Source organism: Nannospalax galili, unplaced genomic scaffold, assembly GCF_000622305.1.
Source record: "Nannospalax galili isolate Female #2095 unplaced genomic scaffold, S.galili_v1.0 scaffold787, whole genome shotgun sequence".
Taxonomy (NCBI): domain Eukaryota; kingdom Metazoa; phylum Chordata; class Mammalia; order Rodentia; family Spalacidae; genus Nannospalax; species Nannospalax galili.
The window spans coordinates 2,218,781-2,232,767 of record NW_008356318.1 but is presented as its reverse complement, the minus strand read 5'-3'; the positions used below and the strand labels follow the sequence as shown (position 1 = coordinate 2,232,767).

The following is a 13,987-nucleotide window of genomic DNA, read 5'->3' as shown; positions in this document are numbered from 1 at the left end:
TTTATGCTGAAAATATTTTGGACACCATTAAGCTGGCAAATGAAAGTAAGTGTATATGAATTAATAGCCTCCAACTCACTAATAGGCTAGGAAATAATTCTATTCATAAGAATAACAAAAATGCATTTAAAAATGTTTGTGAAGAAATGCTGTACAACTCCATTGAAGGTTATAAAAGAATATTATAATAAATAGGAAAGTATGCCATGTATTCTGGAACCAGGAGATCAATGCTGTGCCCTATACACATTTGTTAGTATAGAAGAAACATTTTCCAAAACTGAGGCACACTTCTCATCCCTTCAAAAGGCAAAAATGGAAGCCCAGGATCCCAGAGCAGATTTTAGGCAAATTGCGTGCAGTTTTAAATGAGACATTGAAATAAAATGTAAAGCCATTATATATTACAGTCTTGAGAATTTGCATCCCAGCCTATGTCCTGTTAATAGTCTCCACCCTGGATTAAGTGGTCATTAAGATATATAGACTAGTAATGCCCAAGATCTCTGGAAGAAACAACAACAGCAACAGCAAATCCTCTGTAGAAGGTACCATTCCAAGCCTGAAATGAATATCCATTGATTTTGGTTTTGTGCATACACAGCTCATAACTCATAAGAACAAGAATTTGCACACAGATATGTACATGCACTAACAGCAAGATACAGCAGAAAAGCAAGATGCAGCAGAGCTAACTACAGCAAAATATCTTAAAACATTGTAATTATTAAACAGGAAATAGTGAATAGAAGAAAAGGGTGGAATTCAAAGAAGATATAGGGAGGAGAGCTCATCTGTGGTTGATTAGAGAAGATGTGGGGCAGAGGAAATGACAGCAAAAGCAGTATTTGAAGGAAAGACAAATAGAAAAAGAATAGATGGGCTAGAGAAATGGCTCAGCGGTTAAGAGCACTGGCTGCTCATGTAGACTACCCAGGTTTGGTTCCTAGCACATAGATAGTAGTTAACAACAGTCAGTAACTCCAGTTCCAGGGAATTTGACACCTTTTTCTGAACTCCACGGGCCTTACACGGCATTGGTGCATTTAGATACATACAGGCAAAATGCCTATACACATACCATTTTTTTAAATAATAGTAATAAAAAAAATCACTGACTAGAGGGGCCAGAGAGATAGATGGCTCAGCAGCTAAAAGCATTGGCTGCTCTTGTAGAGGGCCTAGCTTTGGTCCCAGCACCTAACAACCATCTCTCACCCCAAGGGAGCCAATGCCCTCTTCTGATATCTGCAGGCGCTCATATGCATAAAATTAAAAAACGAATAGACAAGAGGATCCAGATTGAATAGAAAAAAGGTAGAGTTTAAAAGCATCAATAGATACTGATTTATAACAAAGACGGCCTTTTTGGAGTGATGTAGAATCTTTATATTTTCAGTAATGGGTGATTATATAATTAGATGTTCATACAGAAAAAAGTGAACTTGAACCATTATCAAAAAATCAATGACATTTGTATTATAAACCTAAAATGTAGAGGACAAAACAAAGCCTTTCAAAGATAATGTAAAATATTTTAATGTTGCTAGAGGGAGGCTTAAAAAATAATTCTTTAATTACATTTATTGTGTGTGTATGTGTGTGTGTGTGTGTGTGTGTGTGTGTGTGTGTACACACACAGGCCACAGAGCATGTGAAGGTCAGAGGACAACTTGCAAAACTTGGTTCTCTCCTTCCACCATATGTGTCTCTGGGACTGAACTCTGATGATCAGTCTTGGTGGCAGGAGTCTTTATCCACTGAGCCATCTCTCAGGCTCAAGGAAGATTCTTGAACAAGATGCAAACCAAGAAGGGCAACACTATTAACTTGTGCTAAGCAATAATAATAATATAGTAATAATATAATTAACGAGTCATAAAGGTGAATATTTTTAATAAAATGAACAAAAGACTTTTATCTAAAGTGTGTTTTAGAAGAAAGCAAGGACAACTCTAGAAGAGCTGGTAAAATATTTAACACTTCGCTAATGAAGCCCATATGATAAAACATTTTTTATCATGTGTATGTGTATGAGCATGTATGTGAGTGTACCTGTGTCATGCAATGCCGTGGAGGTCAGAAGAGGGCTTCGGATTCCCCTGGAACTGGAGTTAAGGATGGTTTGTAGCCTCCATATGGGTGCTGGGAATCGAACCCGGGTCCTCTGCAAGAGCAGCCAGTGCTCTTAACCACTGAGCCATCTCTCCAGCCCCTATAAGAACTTTTTAACCTCAGTAACAATTGGAGAATTGGTATCATGTTTGTTTATAAAAAGGCAAAATACAAGCAATCCAAAGATGAATAATAGAGAATGCCATTCAGTCTTTACAGATGATTTATAATTATGTTAGTGGACTTATATTTAAAAGCTCACAGAAATATATTATCCATTTTTGATGAAAAATATACACACATGGATGTAGATATATTATGATTATGTTTATATATGTGTATATATAATAAATGGTGGAAAATTCACAAAAGACTGTACTTGAAAGCAATTTTAATCATATATCATTTTTCATAGTTTCCAATATTTATAAATCAATACTTTATGCTAAATAGGTATAACTTAATATAACAAATATAATTATATAATTGATAAAATACAATGTACTGAAATCATACAGTATATCTGTCTTTTTATTGAAGCAGCAGATTCAGTACTTTTGATCAGATAAACCACTCCTTAGTGTTGAAAGTTTGTTCACAAATATAGGCGTATCATTTGCTTAGCAACAATATGAAAAGAATCGAGAACTGTACTGTACTCTAAAGATATGGGGAGGGATGACTCATTTTTACATTTTCTTTCCATTTAAATGGATCCTTTAACTTTTTCTGTTCTTAATTTCAGTTAATATTTAGTCTTGCCTTCTTTAAAGTTTTTCTGTCTCCCAATTTTCCTGATACTTTTAAGATATTTAAATGTCCTTTATATTTTATTGTTGTTGAAATCTGTAATTTAGGCAAATTGAGTTTGTGGATTTTTAAAGATAAATTATTATATAAGAATGGAATTCATTTGTATAGCCTTAAGGTCTTGAATTCTCTTAAGGTTTTATTCTCATGGTTTCCGGACTTTAAACAGAGATGGGGAAAGAGAATCTTGATAATTAATACACATGTATTTGGGAAAATGATGCAAATGTTGACTGAGCATGGAGAATGGTTTTTGCTTTTTTACTCTTTCATATCAAAGAGTTGATATGATGTTTTGCCACAATGTCTAAAAAACTTCAGTATAAATTTAAGGTTCATTGGACTGGTCAGTTCATCCATATCTCACGTCTGCTTCTTACGCTTGTTTTTAGATTCTTTATTGTTTTTTCATCCATCTTGCAAGTAGGGGTGAAAACTGTGAATCAATATACTTGTATGTAAATATCTGCATCCCTGCATGCTATATAAATGTTTTGAATTTCTTTTAGCCAACAAACGGAATCTTCTTGAGCATGTTTCTGATCATTTTGCCATTGGAGTCCATGGCTCATGGGCTCTTCCGTGAGCTGGGGAACTGCTTAGGAGGCACTTCTGTCGGATATGCTATTGTAATACCCACCAACTTTTGCAGGTATTGTCTCCATTATAGTCATTAATAATTATGAATATAAAACATGACCTTATTTTTTGCCACTTCATTTTCAAGGTATAGTATGCTCGCATTTCAACATTGTATGTAGAAAACTTTATTCTGAGTGATAATATCCTTTTGGCTAATATTTTAACCAGAAATCTAAAAATTTTGAATACAACATTACAATGATCCTATTTTTCAGTATAGAAATTAAATATATAGTGATAGTATCACTTCCATGTTTTATGTGCGATTCTTTTTTTCTCAAGAATAAAATGTTCTTTCCTTTAGTTCCTACTCAGGTGTTCTTGAAACATTTAGTACAATCTTGCTTTTAAAAAATTCTTATTCAGTATCTGTTACTTGGTAAGAAAACAAGTATAAGGAAGAAAGAATAGTACAGTCCAGCTTGTGAGATACTGTCCCAGCTTTTAGTCTGTTGTTTCATTGATAAGAAATATGAGTTTTAGAAACCAGCTTTTGATTTTTCCAAGAATAACTGTTAACATGCTAGAGTTGTACAAGTGATGACTTTAAAATCTTGACCTTTAGTTAGCATGAAAACTATTGTGATTCTTAGATAATCAAGTATAGATGAGAATGTAACCTAGAATAATGCTTCCTCAAAACCAAAATAATTTTTCCCCCTTTGCAGTCCTGATGGTCAACCAACACTGCTTCCACCAGAACATGTACAGGAGTTAAATTTGAGGTCTACAGGCATGCTCAATGCTATCCAAAGATTTTTTGCATATCATATGATTGAGACCTATGGATGTGACTATTCCACAAGTGGACTATCTTTTGATGCTCTACATTCCAAACTGAAAACTTTCCTAGAACTTCGGACTGTCGATGGACCAAGACATGATACATATGTTTTGTATTACAGTGGACACACTCATGGCTCGGGAGAGTGGGCGCTAGCAGGTAACTCACCTTTGTCAGTGTCACTGTTGTGAACTGCATGTGTTCATGGAGTCTTCATACTGAGACATTGAAGTTCTCAATTTCCTACTTCACAGTTTACCAAGGTTACTTGATTATGTAACCTCCAGCATACCTATTTAATTTTAGTAAGTGATAGCAAGGTTTTGAGAACTATTTCTTAAGTATTTGCGAGGAAAAGTTTGTTTGATTTGAGACTTACAGTCAGTCTCCTTTTAAAATATTTTTAAATTATTGCAGATAGTAATATTATTTAGAAGCTGATAAACTGCTTTGACCAGTTGCTTCTTGGACTTTAAATGCAGGGAATACAGAATTCATTTGTGCGTCTTCACATGTGCAGTGTTAGAAAGCTCACACAGTTTTGAACATCAGGCATTGTGATGTAGTGGGAGCAGTGTGTGATCAGAAGTTCTTGCTCTGTCCTATTTGTCACAACAGTGTTCCTTTAGGTCAAGTGTTCCTATTGGCTTCATCTGTAAAATGAGGGATGGTAGGGAGTGATCATTGTTTCCTTGTAAGCCATAATATTCTGTAGGGTTGTTTTGGATTTTTTTATGTATTTTTTTAAGACTGTTGGAAATAACATAAAATAACTTTGGTTTACTTACATATGGGAAAAAGAAAACACTTTTTGTTAGAAGTCACTGCCAAGTGAGAAGTGAGATCTCTCTATATAACATAAATTTGTCTGTCTTCCTAACTACATTAAGACGTCATTAGTAATGGGTTTTGTTTTGTAGATTACTATATGCTTAGAACCTAGGATATAGCCTGGAACATAGTAGTGGGATTCTTAGTGATGCATAGATAAGTGAAGTCATTGAATACATTGTGAAAAAAAGATAATTTTCTTATTTTAGAGTGGAAATAATTCATTTGTGTTTAATTATATCCTGTTTAGTTTTAAATTAAAAATAATAGTCATAAAATATAAGTGGAAGCATTGTGATATTTAGTTTCATTGTCAGTTGTTTAGATTTGGAAATACCTAAGAGATTACTAAAGCATGCCTCTGGGTATGTCTGATGGCATTTCTAGAGTAGATTATCTCTGAAAGGGTGAGCCTCCCAGAATGTGGGTGCTGCAATCTGATAGGCTGGAGGGCTGAGTGAAATTAAAAAGGGAAAAAAGGAGAAAGCCACCTAGCCCAGGTATTCCTTCTTTGCTTCCAGGCTTCAGATGTGAGCTGATCTGCCCTGCTGTGCCTTCCCCTCCCTCTGTGATCCACTGCAACCTCTGAAATCATGAGCCAAATACATCTTTTCTTCAGTACATTGTTTCCGTCAGGAATTTTTTACATGATGAGAAGTCTGTTATAACATATTGAGGTCAAAGAAACTATGAAGGACAGAGACAGAGCTGCCAATAGGAGAACTCTGGAAGCAGCAGTCTCAAAGTTGAAGGACAGATGGTTTTAAGCCAGTGTGATCTCACTAATTTTGTGCCAGACATGTGACTGAGGTTTTATAATAAATAAAAAGGGTTTTGAAAAATTACCTTTTGGAAATAAATATTAAAACTTGTAATGTTGTCTAGAAGGAGTAAAGGCAAACAGACACATACAAAGAATTAGCTATTATATTTGGCGAATAAGATTAGATTTCATCTTCATATGAAATCCTCGAGATACCACTGTTATAGCTCATGTTCCAAAGGATTAAATGGCTGCCGAGGGCAGTTGCATTACTTACCTGGCTGTGGTCAAGCCCAGGTCTGCTGGCTCCTGACATCTATCTTTCCCACAGTGTTCCACGTTGCCACCAACAGCAGGCACCATGATGATAAAGTGTCATGCTCTGTAAAAGAGTTTGTTATCATGGATTATCCACTTTCAAAACAGTAAGATGCACAAGAAGGAATTCAACACAAACTCCTTGAACATGGTTTATAAACTCTTTTTGTTTGTATTTACATGAAGGATTTATACCAAATATAAATGTCTTTCAGAAAACTTTCGTTTTCTTCAGTATTTTAAAATTTATTTCAAGCACTTTAAAAAATAGATTTTTAAACATTCAATTTATTAGTATTTCTGGGAAAAATAAAAGCCATCATAATAGATAATACATAAATGTGATGTTCATGTTTTATGAAGAGTTAGGAATAATTTATGAAAATTTATTTTAAAATATTTTTATTGATTTGAGAATCATACAATGTATTTTAATCATATTCAGACCCCCTCTCCCCTCTCCTTTCTTTACTCCCCGCCCCCCACTTCGTGTCCTCTTATCATTTCTCTTTTATGTTTAAAGACCTATCGTGTCTAATTTGTGTTTCTCAAGTGCCCTTGGGCGTGGGTCTATCCCTTGGAGTCTGGTCAGCCTACCAGGCATCACGTCAGTAAGGAAAACTGACTCGCCCTCTCCCAGCAGCTATCAATTGCCAATAAATCCTCAGCTAGGGCTGCAGCCTCCTACCTCCCTCATCCCTGCTGGGTTTTAGTCTGGCTTGAGTTTACACAACTCTTATGTATGCTGTCAAAAGCATTGTGGGTTCATATATATGCCTAACTATCCCATGGTATTCATAAAATATGGTTCCCTAGTATTCCTCTGCCACCTCTGGCTCTTAAAATTTTCCTGCCTCCTCTTCTGCAGTGATCCCTGAGCCTTGGGAGGATAGGTTGAGATATAGTGGTCTCACTTAGGGCTGTACACTCTACAGTCTTTTATTCTCTACATGTTGATCACCTTTGAATCTGTGCTAATATGCTGCAAGAAGAAGCTTTTCTGTTGAGAGTTTAGACATGCACTAATCTATGAGTATAAAGAGAAGTCATTAGGAGTCAGCTTCATACTATGTCTGTTTATCAGAATGATAGTAGTAAGTTCTCCTCTGTCGTCTGTAACCTGTCTAGCCATAGGTTGTTGGCCTAGATATAGTGTCATGTATGAACTCTTATCTTGTGAAGTGGGCCTTACAATTCAATTAGAAGATGATTGGTTACTCCCATAGTAGTCATACTAGTGTCCCATTGGGTATGTTTTGCTCAGCCAGGTGTTATTGTAGCTTGCAGGGTTCACAGCTGGGTAAGGTTGATGATTACCTTTCTCTACCAGTAAGATGCATAGCATCTTTTAGTACTATGAAAGCAAGACAGAAGAGATGTAACTTCAAGATTTAATTTTAAAATAGAGTTATAATTTTGATAAATATCTAGCTATGACATTCTAGAATAGTATTTTTATAGTTTTTGAAATATACTACCAATACATTGGCCATTATGGAATTCCTCTGTTAGTTAACAAGATTTGTGGTTGTATAACTGTTAGGGAGTTTACTTCAAAAAGTAGAAAAGAAAATTCCAATGGACAAAGCGTATCTTGACACTGCCCTCCCTTATCCTGTAATTCAGTGATACCTATTGCCATGCTGGCTGAGGCACCTGCATCAGCTCAGGTTGAGCCAGGGCTGCAAGTACTCTTCCCAATCAGTGTTCCCAGGCCTACCTCCATAAGCCCTCCAACACAGATTCTGCCTTGAAATTGAGTTGAACAAACCTGCTCTAGGGAAAATGTTCAAATTTCTTCCCCATATCAAGTGATGAAGTTTAAGCTCCAGTGATTCATTAATAATTATCTTTCTAGCATTTGGGAAATATGAGCCATCAGGACTGGATTTTACTTGGATTAACAAATTAATATTAAGTCCAGAATTAAATGTTACTTTGGGAAAGAAAATCTCAGTTTCCTTTTTTCCCCTGCCTTAACACACACTGATTCTTAGGTCATGTAGTCTTCTTACATTTAGCAAGTTTTCATATTTAACCTGATATTTTTTCCTCTTTGCTTTAGGGTAAAAAGCAGTTGTGACAATTATAAGAGAGACAGGAAGAAATAAAAAATGTAGATGCTTTACAAAGCAGTTTATCACAGATAAACAGAGCCTTTAAAAGTGGTCTCAGTTATTTGAAATGCATCAGATGACTGTTATCAAAGATGAATGTTAAATACTCTACATCTGGGCCAAAAGCCAAGTATATCTCTGAACCTATAAGAAAGCAGAGCTAAACTAAATAAGGAAGAGAAATCATTTAAAAGGCGGTATTGCTGCTGTAAGTCTCTGTTGATGTGGAAGGAGAAGAGGAGTAAAATGTGCTGGAGAATAGTGACATAGTAGGGCTCAGCAGTGATGCGCTGTGGAGGTGGAATTTGTGTCACAGCTTATAGTCTATGCCATCCTCTGTCTAGAGAAATTTAATAGATCTAGAAATCATGGAAAGTTGACCTCTTCTGGAGGGACCTCTTCTGGAGTACATGAAGACCATGTATTGAAATAGTGCTTCAAACAGTGTGTGTGGGTGTCCAGCTTAAAACACGCTCTACATTTTTTGAACTTCTCATACAAGTGCTGATAAATTAACTGCATATAAATAATGTGAGACAGCCTCACTTCTGAAGCCACATTACTAACAGAGTTCTCAACAGAGTACTCAAGACTTAAAAATTTTATTTTATGTGAATTGCAATATAGTATTAATCAATAGACCTACTTACAGATTCTAAAATAAAGGTTAAAAAATTTAATAGTCTCCAACTAACTCATAACTCAATAAGGGTTCTACTAGGTCATAGGATAGCAACTAGTCTTTACTTAACAGCAGTGTAAGTAAGTGGGTGACTGTTTGACAAAGCTTCCTTGATGTACACAGGCGCCAAGGATCTGAGTGCCAATGATTATGACTAGTAATAATTAGATACATACAGATTAGAGACGCATGTGCCAATATCTCACTGTTAATAGCAAAAACAATGAGTCTTTCTGTAAGAAACAGTATATTTCAGAATGAAATGAAGATCTTTTTTGAGGCTTAAAAACTCATTCAATTTTATGTCTTAGAATGCTTATACTGAGTTCAATATTGTATAACTGTATTGATTCAACAGTGAACCTAGACATTTTATAGCCACTTTTGAAGGAGCTGTGTCTTTGCTCTGGAAACTGTTATTGGGCATGTTAAACCTGTAATGATATGCTTCTTCTAAAAAAATTTAAAATAATATTAAAAAAATTTTTTTCAAACATCTCTATACTACAAATTTTTCTGCTAAAGGAAGTAATGTGAAGATTAGCTTCCATTTAATCCATATTTAAGTTATAATTCCTTATTATGAAAATAAGAGTAAATAAGGTTTTATTATATTTGTATATGCAATACATGAACTCTCCACATTAACAAACTATACTGTTAAGTTAAATATAATTAGAACAAATTTTTCATAAAACAAATTTTTCTTCATAAAATTGACATTACTGTAGGTGAAATTATTAAAATCAAAGGATGTATAAAGATAGTAATAATATTTCTGAAATCACAAAAATACAATGATTAAAAATGGCACTGCTGGCTCTGTCAGAAAAAAAATGTTGATTTTTTTTTTTCAGTGATGCACAACAGGACTTAACAGACTATTTCTGTATAGGGCCAGCTTACTATGTTGAGTTGACATTGTATAGAAATTAACAATCATAATAGTTTAGAATTGTTATACTTGGGGTTGCTTTTTTTTTTTCTTGCTTGTATGAGAGTAATGGCTTGTATTGAATATGTAAGGTATTTTGGTTTGTTTGTTTGTTTGTTTGTTTGTTTTTGGTGTTTTTTGAGATAGGGTCTCCCTGTAGCCCCAGCTGGCCTAAAACTCACTATGTAGACCAGGCTGGCCTTGATCTCTCCAGTGCTGGGATTAAAGACATGCGCCACCACACTAGGCATATATAAGGTTTTTATGTGTAGATGTATATGTATAGATGAAATCATAGAAACTAATCAAGTCTTCTCTAAATGAGAAAAAAACCTTAGTCATAAAAACAAATACTATCTTAATTCTGTATTCTTAAAAATCAATGCCAAAAAAGTCCACAGTGAGCCAGATATTAGCATTATCAGTTCTAAGACAGCTTTCTAGGTTAGAAATATGTTTGCTTTAGACCTTTCTATTTTTTTTTCCTCCAATCCTTTGAGGGTTTTCAGGTATAGTACTGATCTAAATATAAATACAGGAAGAATGTTGTAGATATTCTGGGGGTGTGGGAAAGGAGGTTGTGTTTTTGTTTTCCTTTAGTAGTCCCCTCGGAAGCATTTTTTTTCCCCTCTCATTCATGTAGCAAAATATTTCTGTATAGGGTTAGGTATTTTGAACCTTTTACATTTTGAGCTGTAGGACCCTTGTTACATTGTAACCATCTATGAAAGCAGCCGGAGACAGTACACAGCGGGAAAAGTTTGGTTTTGTTCTAATAAAGCATTACTTGTGGAAAAAAATTATGAAATTTGAATTTAAAATTTTAATGTTTCACAATTTTTTTTTTCCGGCTATGTGAAAATGTACATGAGCTCTTTGCTCTCAGATCATGAACTCCAGGTTGTATTTGACCAACAAACTCTCAGTTGCTACCCTGTATAGAATAGTAGAACACTTGCTTTTGTGTGTGTGTGTGATTTAAATTTTCTTTTACTAAATTTTTTTGCAGACTGTCTCTAACTTACATCAGTTAAACTTAATGATTTTTCAGCTTTACAGTGGTGCAGAAGTTAGATGCAGTCAAGTAAGTTAGTAATGCCCAGTGAAATAGTCTTGGGATGCTGGGCAGTGTCAGCTGGCTGCAGATCCCAGCCAGCCAGAACCAGAAAGGTAGACAGCTAGTGTGCAAGTTTACTGTGTACTGTATTGGGTTGGTGGGCTATGATATTTGGTAGGTGAGGTATATTAAATACATTTTCAGCTTACAATATTTTCAACTTAAAATGACTTTGTCTGGGCATAACCCTGTTGTAAAACAAGAGTCACACACATACATACATACACACACACACACACACACACACATATATGTATGTATGTATGTAAATTTTCTTCATTGTTATAGCATATTTAATATAACTTATATATGGGTGATTTTTTTTAACGTAAAACTGAAAGTCTGGTTTTAAAAATACCTTTTGAAAAGACACTCTGAATGTATCCTTCACCGTCTTCTCTTTGTTGTTGTTTGCATATTTGAATGAGAGACTTTGGAAATTATCACTGTATTGAATTTTTTCTTGTCCACAGGTGGAGACATACTACGCCTTGATACGCTTTTAGAATGGTGGAGAGAAAAGAATGGTTCCTTCTGTTCCCGGCTTATTATCGTATTAGACAGTGAGAATTCAACCCCTTGGGTGAAGGAAGTGAGAAAGATTAATGACCAGTATATTGCAGTTCAGGGAGCAGAGCTGGCAAAGACAGTAGATATTGAGGAAGCTGACCCACCTCAGCTGGGTGACTTCACAAGAGACTGGGTAGAGTACAACTGCAACTCCAGTCACAGCATCTGCTGGACCGAAAAGGGACGCACGGTGAAAGCCGTGTATGGCGTGTCAAAACGGTGGAGTGACTACACTCTACACTTGCCAACAGGAAGTGATGTGGCCAAGCACTGGATGTTACACTTTCCTCGTGTTACATACCCACTAGTGCATTTGGCAAACTGGTTATGTGGTCTGAACCTTTTTTGGATCTGCAAAACTTGTTTTCGGTGCTTGAAGAGATTAAAAATGAGTTGGTTTCTTCCTACTGTGCTGGACACAGGACAAGGCTTTAAACTTGTCAAATCATAATTTGGACAACCAGGAAGGGATGTTATTGAAAGTTCATGTTCCCGTTTATCACTAACTTGCTGTTTTTTTGTATGCTGTATTTTTATTTGTGGAAACTATCTTGCTGCTTTTGTAGCTGCCCTTGCTTTGTCTTTTCTTAAGTAATTATGGGATGCGTAAGGTATTGGGAATAAGCATGGTTTTGTACTAAAAGTGTGGAGAGAGTCACAAATGCTGATTGTGAATCTATAAGAGATGTTAAAATAGCAGCATACTTTCAGCAATGTTTCCATTTGTCTCTGGTTAAAAAAAACAATTGTCTATGCTCTGCAATGGCCAATAAAGATTTACTAACGCCTGATTTTCTAGGCAGACCTTAGAGAATGTAGACCAGACAAATTTGTTTACTATTTTAAGAAAACTACCAATTTACTTAATGGAAGATTCTTTTATGTGAATGATAGGTTCAACTGCAAGAGTATTTGCAGAAGTATAAACTCTTGGGGATGGAAGAGGCTTACAATGAAAGCAAAGTTTCCTTTACCCCAAAACATCCAAGTGTCTTGGTGTGACCTGTTACCAGTATAGCAGAAAAGCCCAAAGTGCATTTGAGATGGAAACGTAGTTACGTAGATAACTATACGCAGGTGTAGCCTACCCATCTTTCCCTCATACATTGGCATTTGTGAGCGATTCTGAAAGAACTGGTAATTTTGAGAGTCTTTCTCAGGGTAACTTAACGTTTTCTTAATGAGTATTTCTAGCTGCAGATGCTTTCAAATACATTGCCTTTCTTTTCTAAAAGCCCTCAGAAAAGACATTTAAGCAGTTTCTCATTGACCAGTTCAGTCTAAGGATTGAGAAAAGATTTAGTCTCTGTGGAGTTAATACTGTGCCATGAAAATTATTTTTTAAGTCCCCATTTGTAGCATTTTTCCTACTGAAGGTCAGAGGCTAAGAAACAGATCATTTTTCTTGTGCACTTGTATTATGGGTTCATGTTGGCAGTTTCAGGTTAGCATGATGATGTGGCTGCAGTTTTCAAACCTTAATTCAGTACTTGTCAGAGTAAAGCAGGCACTGATCAGGGTATCTCTTAAGAGGTAATTCACTTCTCATCCAATAATCCTTACATTCTAAATCTTCATCTTGGAAAGAGGAGATACAATTAAATTGGGAGATTAATCTAATTTTTGTTCAAGTGATGTGACTTTTCACCATTGAGACCATTTTTCCAGCCCCAGAGAGAAGAGGTAATGAATACCTCTGCCATTTTCTGCTGTTGACTTGAAAATGGAGGTTTCATTTAGGAAGAAGTCACAGCATCAGGGAACTTGTGTACCACTATCTATGCAGCATTGTTACAGCCTGACAATTTCTATGTTTTGAATATGGTTTTCCTAATGCTTTGAATAAAATTTTATTAAAAATAAATTTTTCATTGAATGTGAAATTAAGAGTTCCTGAATATTTTAGTATATTAAAAGTGGAAGTTATACAAAATACATGTTTTAGAGTTTGTGTTTGGTGGCAGGTTGATTTGGAAAACATACAGTATTTTATTGTTTATATTAATATACAAATGAAATACTGTAATGTTTCACAATTGTTCTGTTGAGTAATAATGTACTAGAAAAGATATGTTCTGAAATTTAGTTTATAACTTCTTAAAAGTTAATGCTAAGTAAAGATTCCTTTTTAATATTTCTCAGCTAAGTGTAGGAAAATTAGCTTTAAGTAAAGTTTATCTTTTTATGCTGAGTCAAATGTAAGAATATATTCTGCATTGTTTACAAAATAGTATTGTAAAACAATACCACAGTTACTTCAAAAGATAGTAGACAATTACAACCACAAGGCCACAAGGCAAATAC

General features: G+C 35.2%; 1 protein-coding gene across 3 annotated transcripts in view; it reads left to right on the top strand.

The window, feature by feature from the left end:
- Tmem168 (transmembrane protein 168) overlaps nt 1–13,547 on the top strand; it is a 30,023-nt gene extending 16,476 nt beyond the window's left edge. For all 3 annotated transcript variants that reach the window (XM_008854529.3, XM_029556882.1, XM_029556883.1), the window contains 3 exons: nt 3,435–3,577; nt 4,236–4,510; nt 11,587–13,547. In XM_008854529.3, the coding sequence (XP_008852751.1) occupies nt 3,435–3,577; nt 4,236–4,510; nt 11,587–12,134 (966 nt within the window). In that variant the 3' untranslated portion in view covers nt 12,135–13,547. The remainder of the gene's footprint in view (nt 1–3,434; nt 3,578–4,235; nt 4,511–11,586) is intronic.
- The last annotated feature ends 440 nt before the right edge of the window (nt 13,548–13,987 follow it).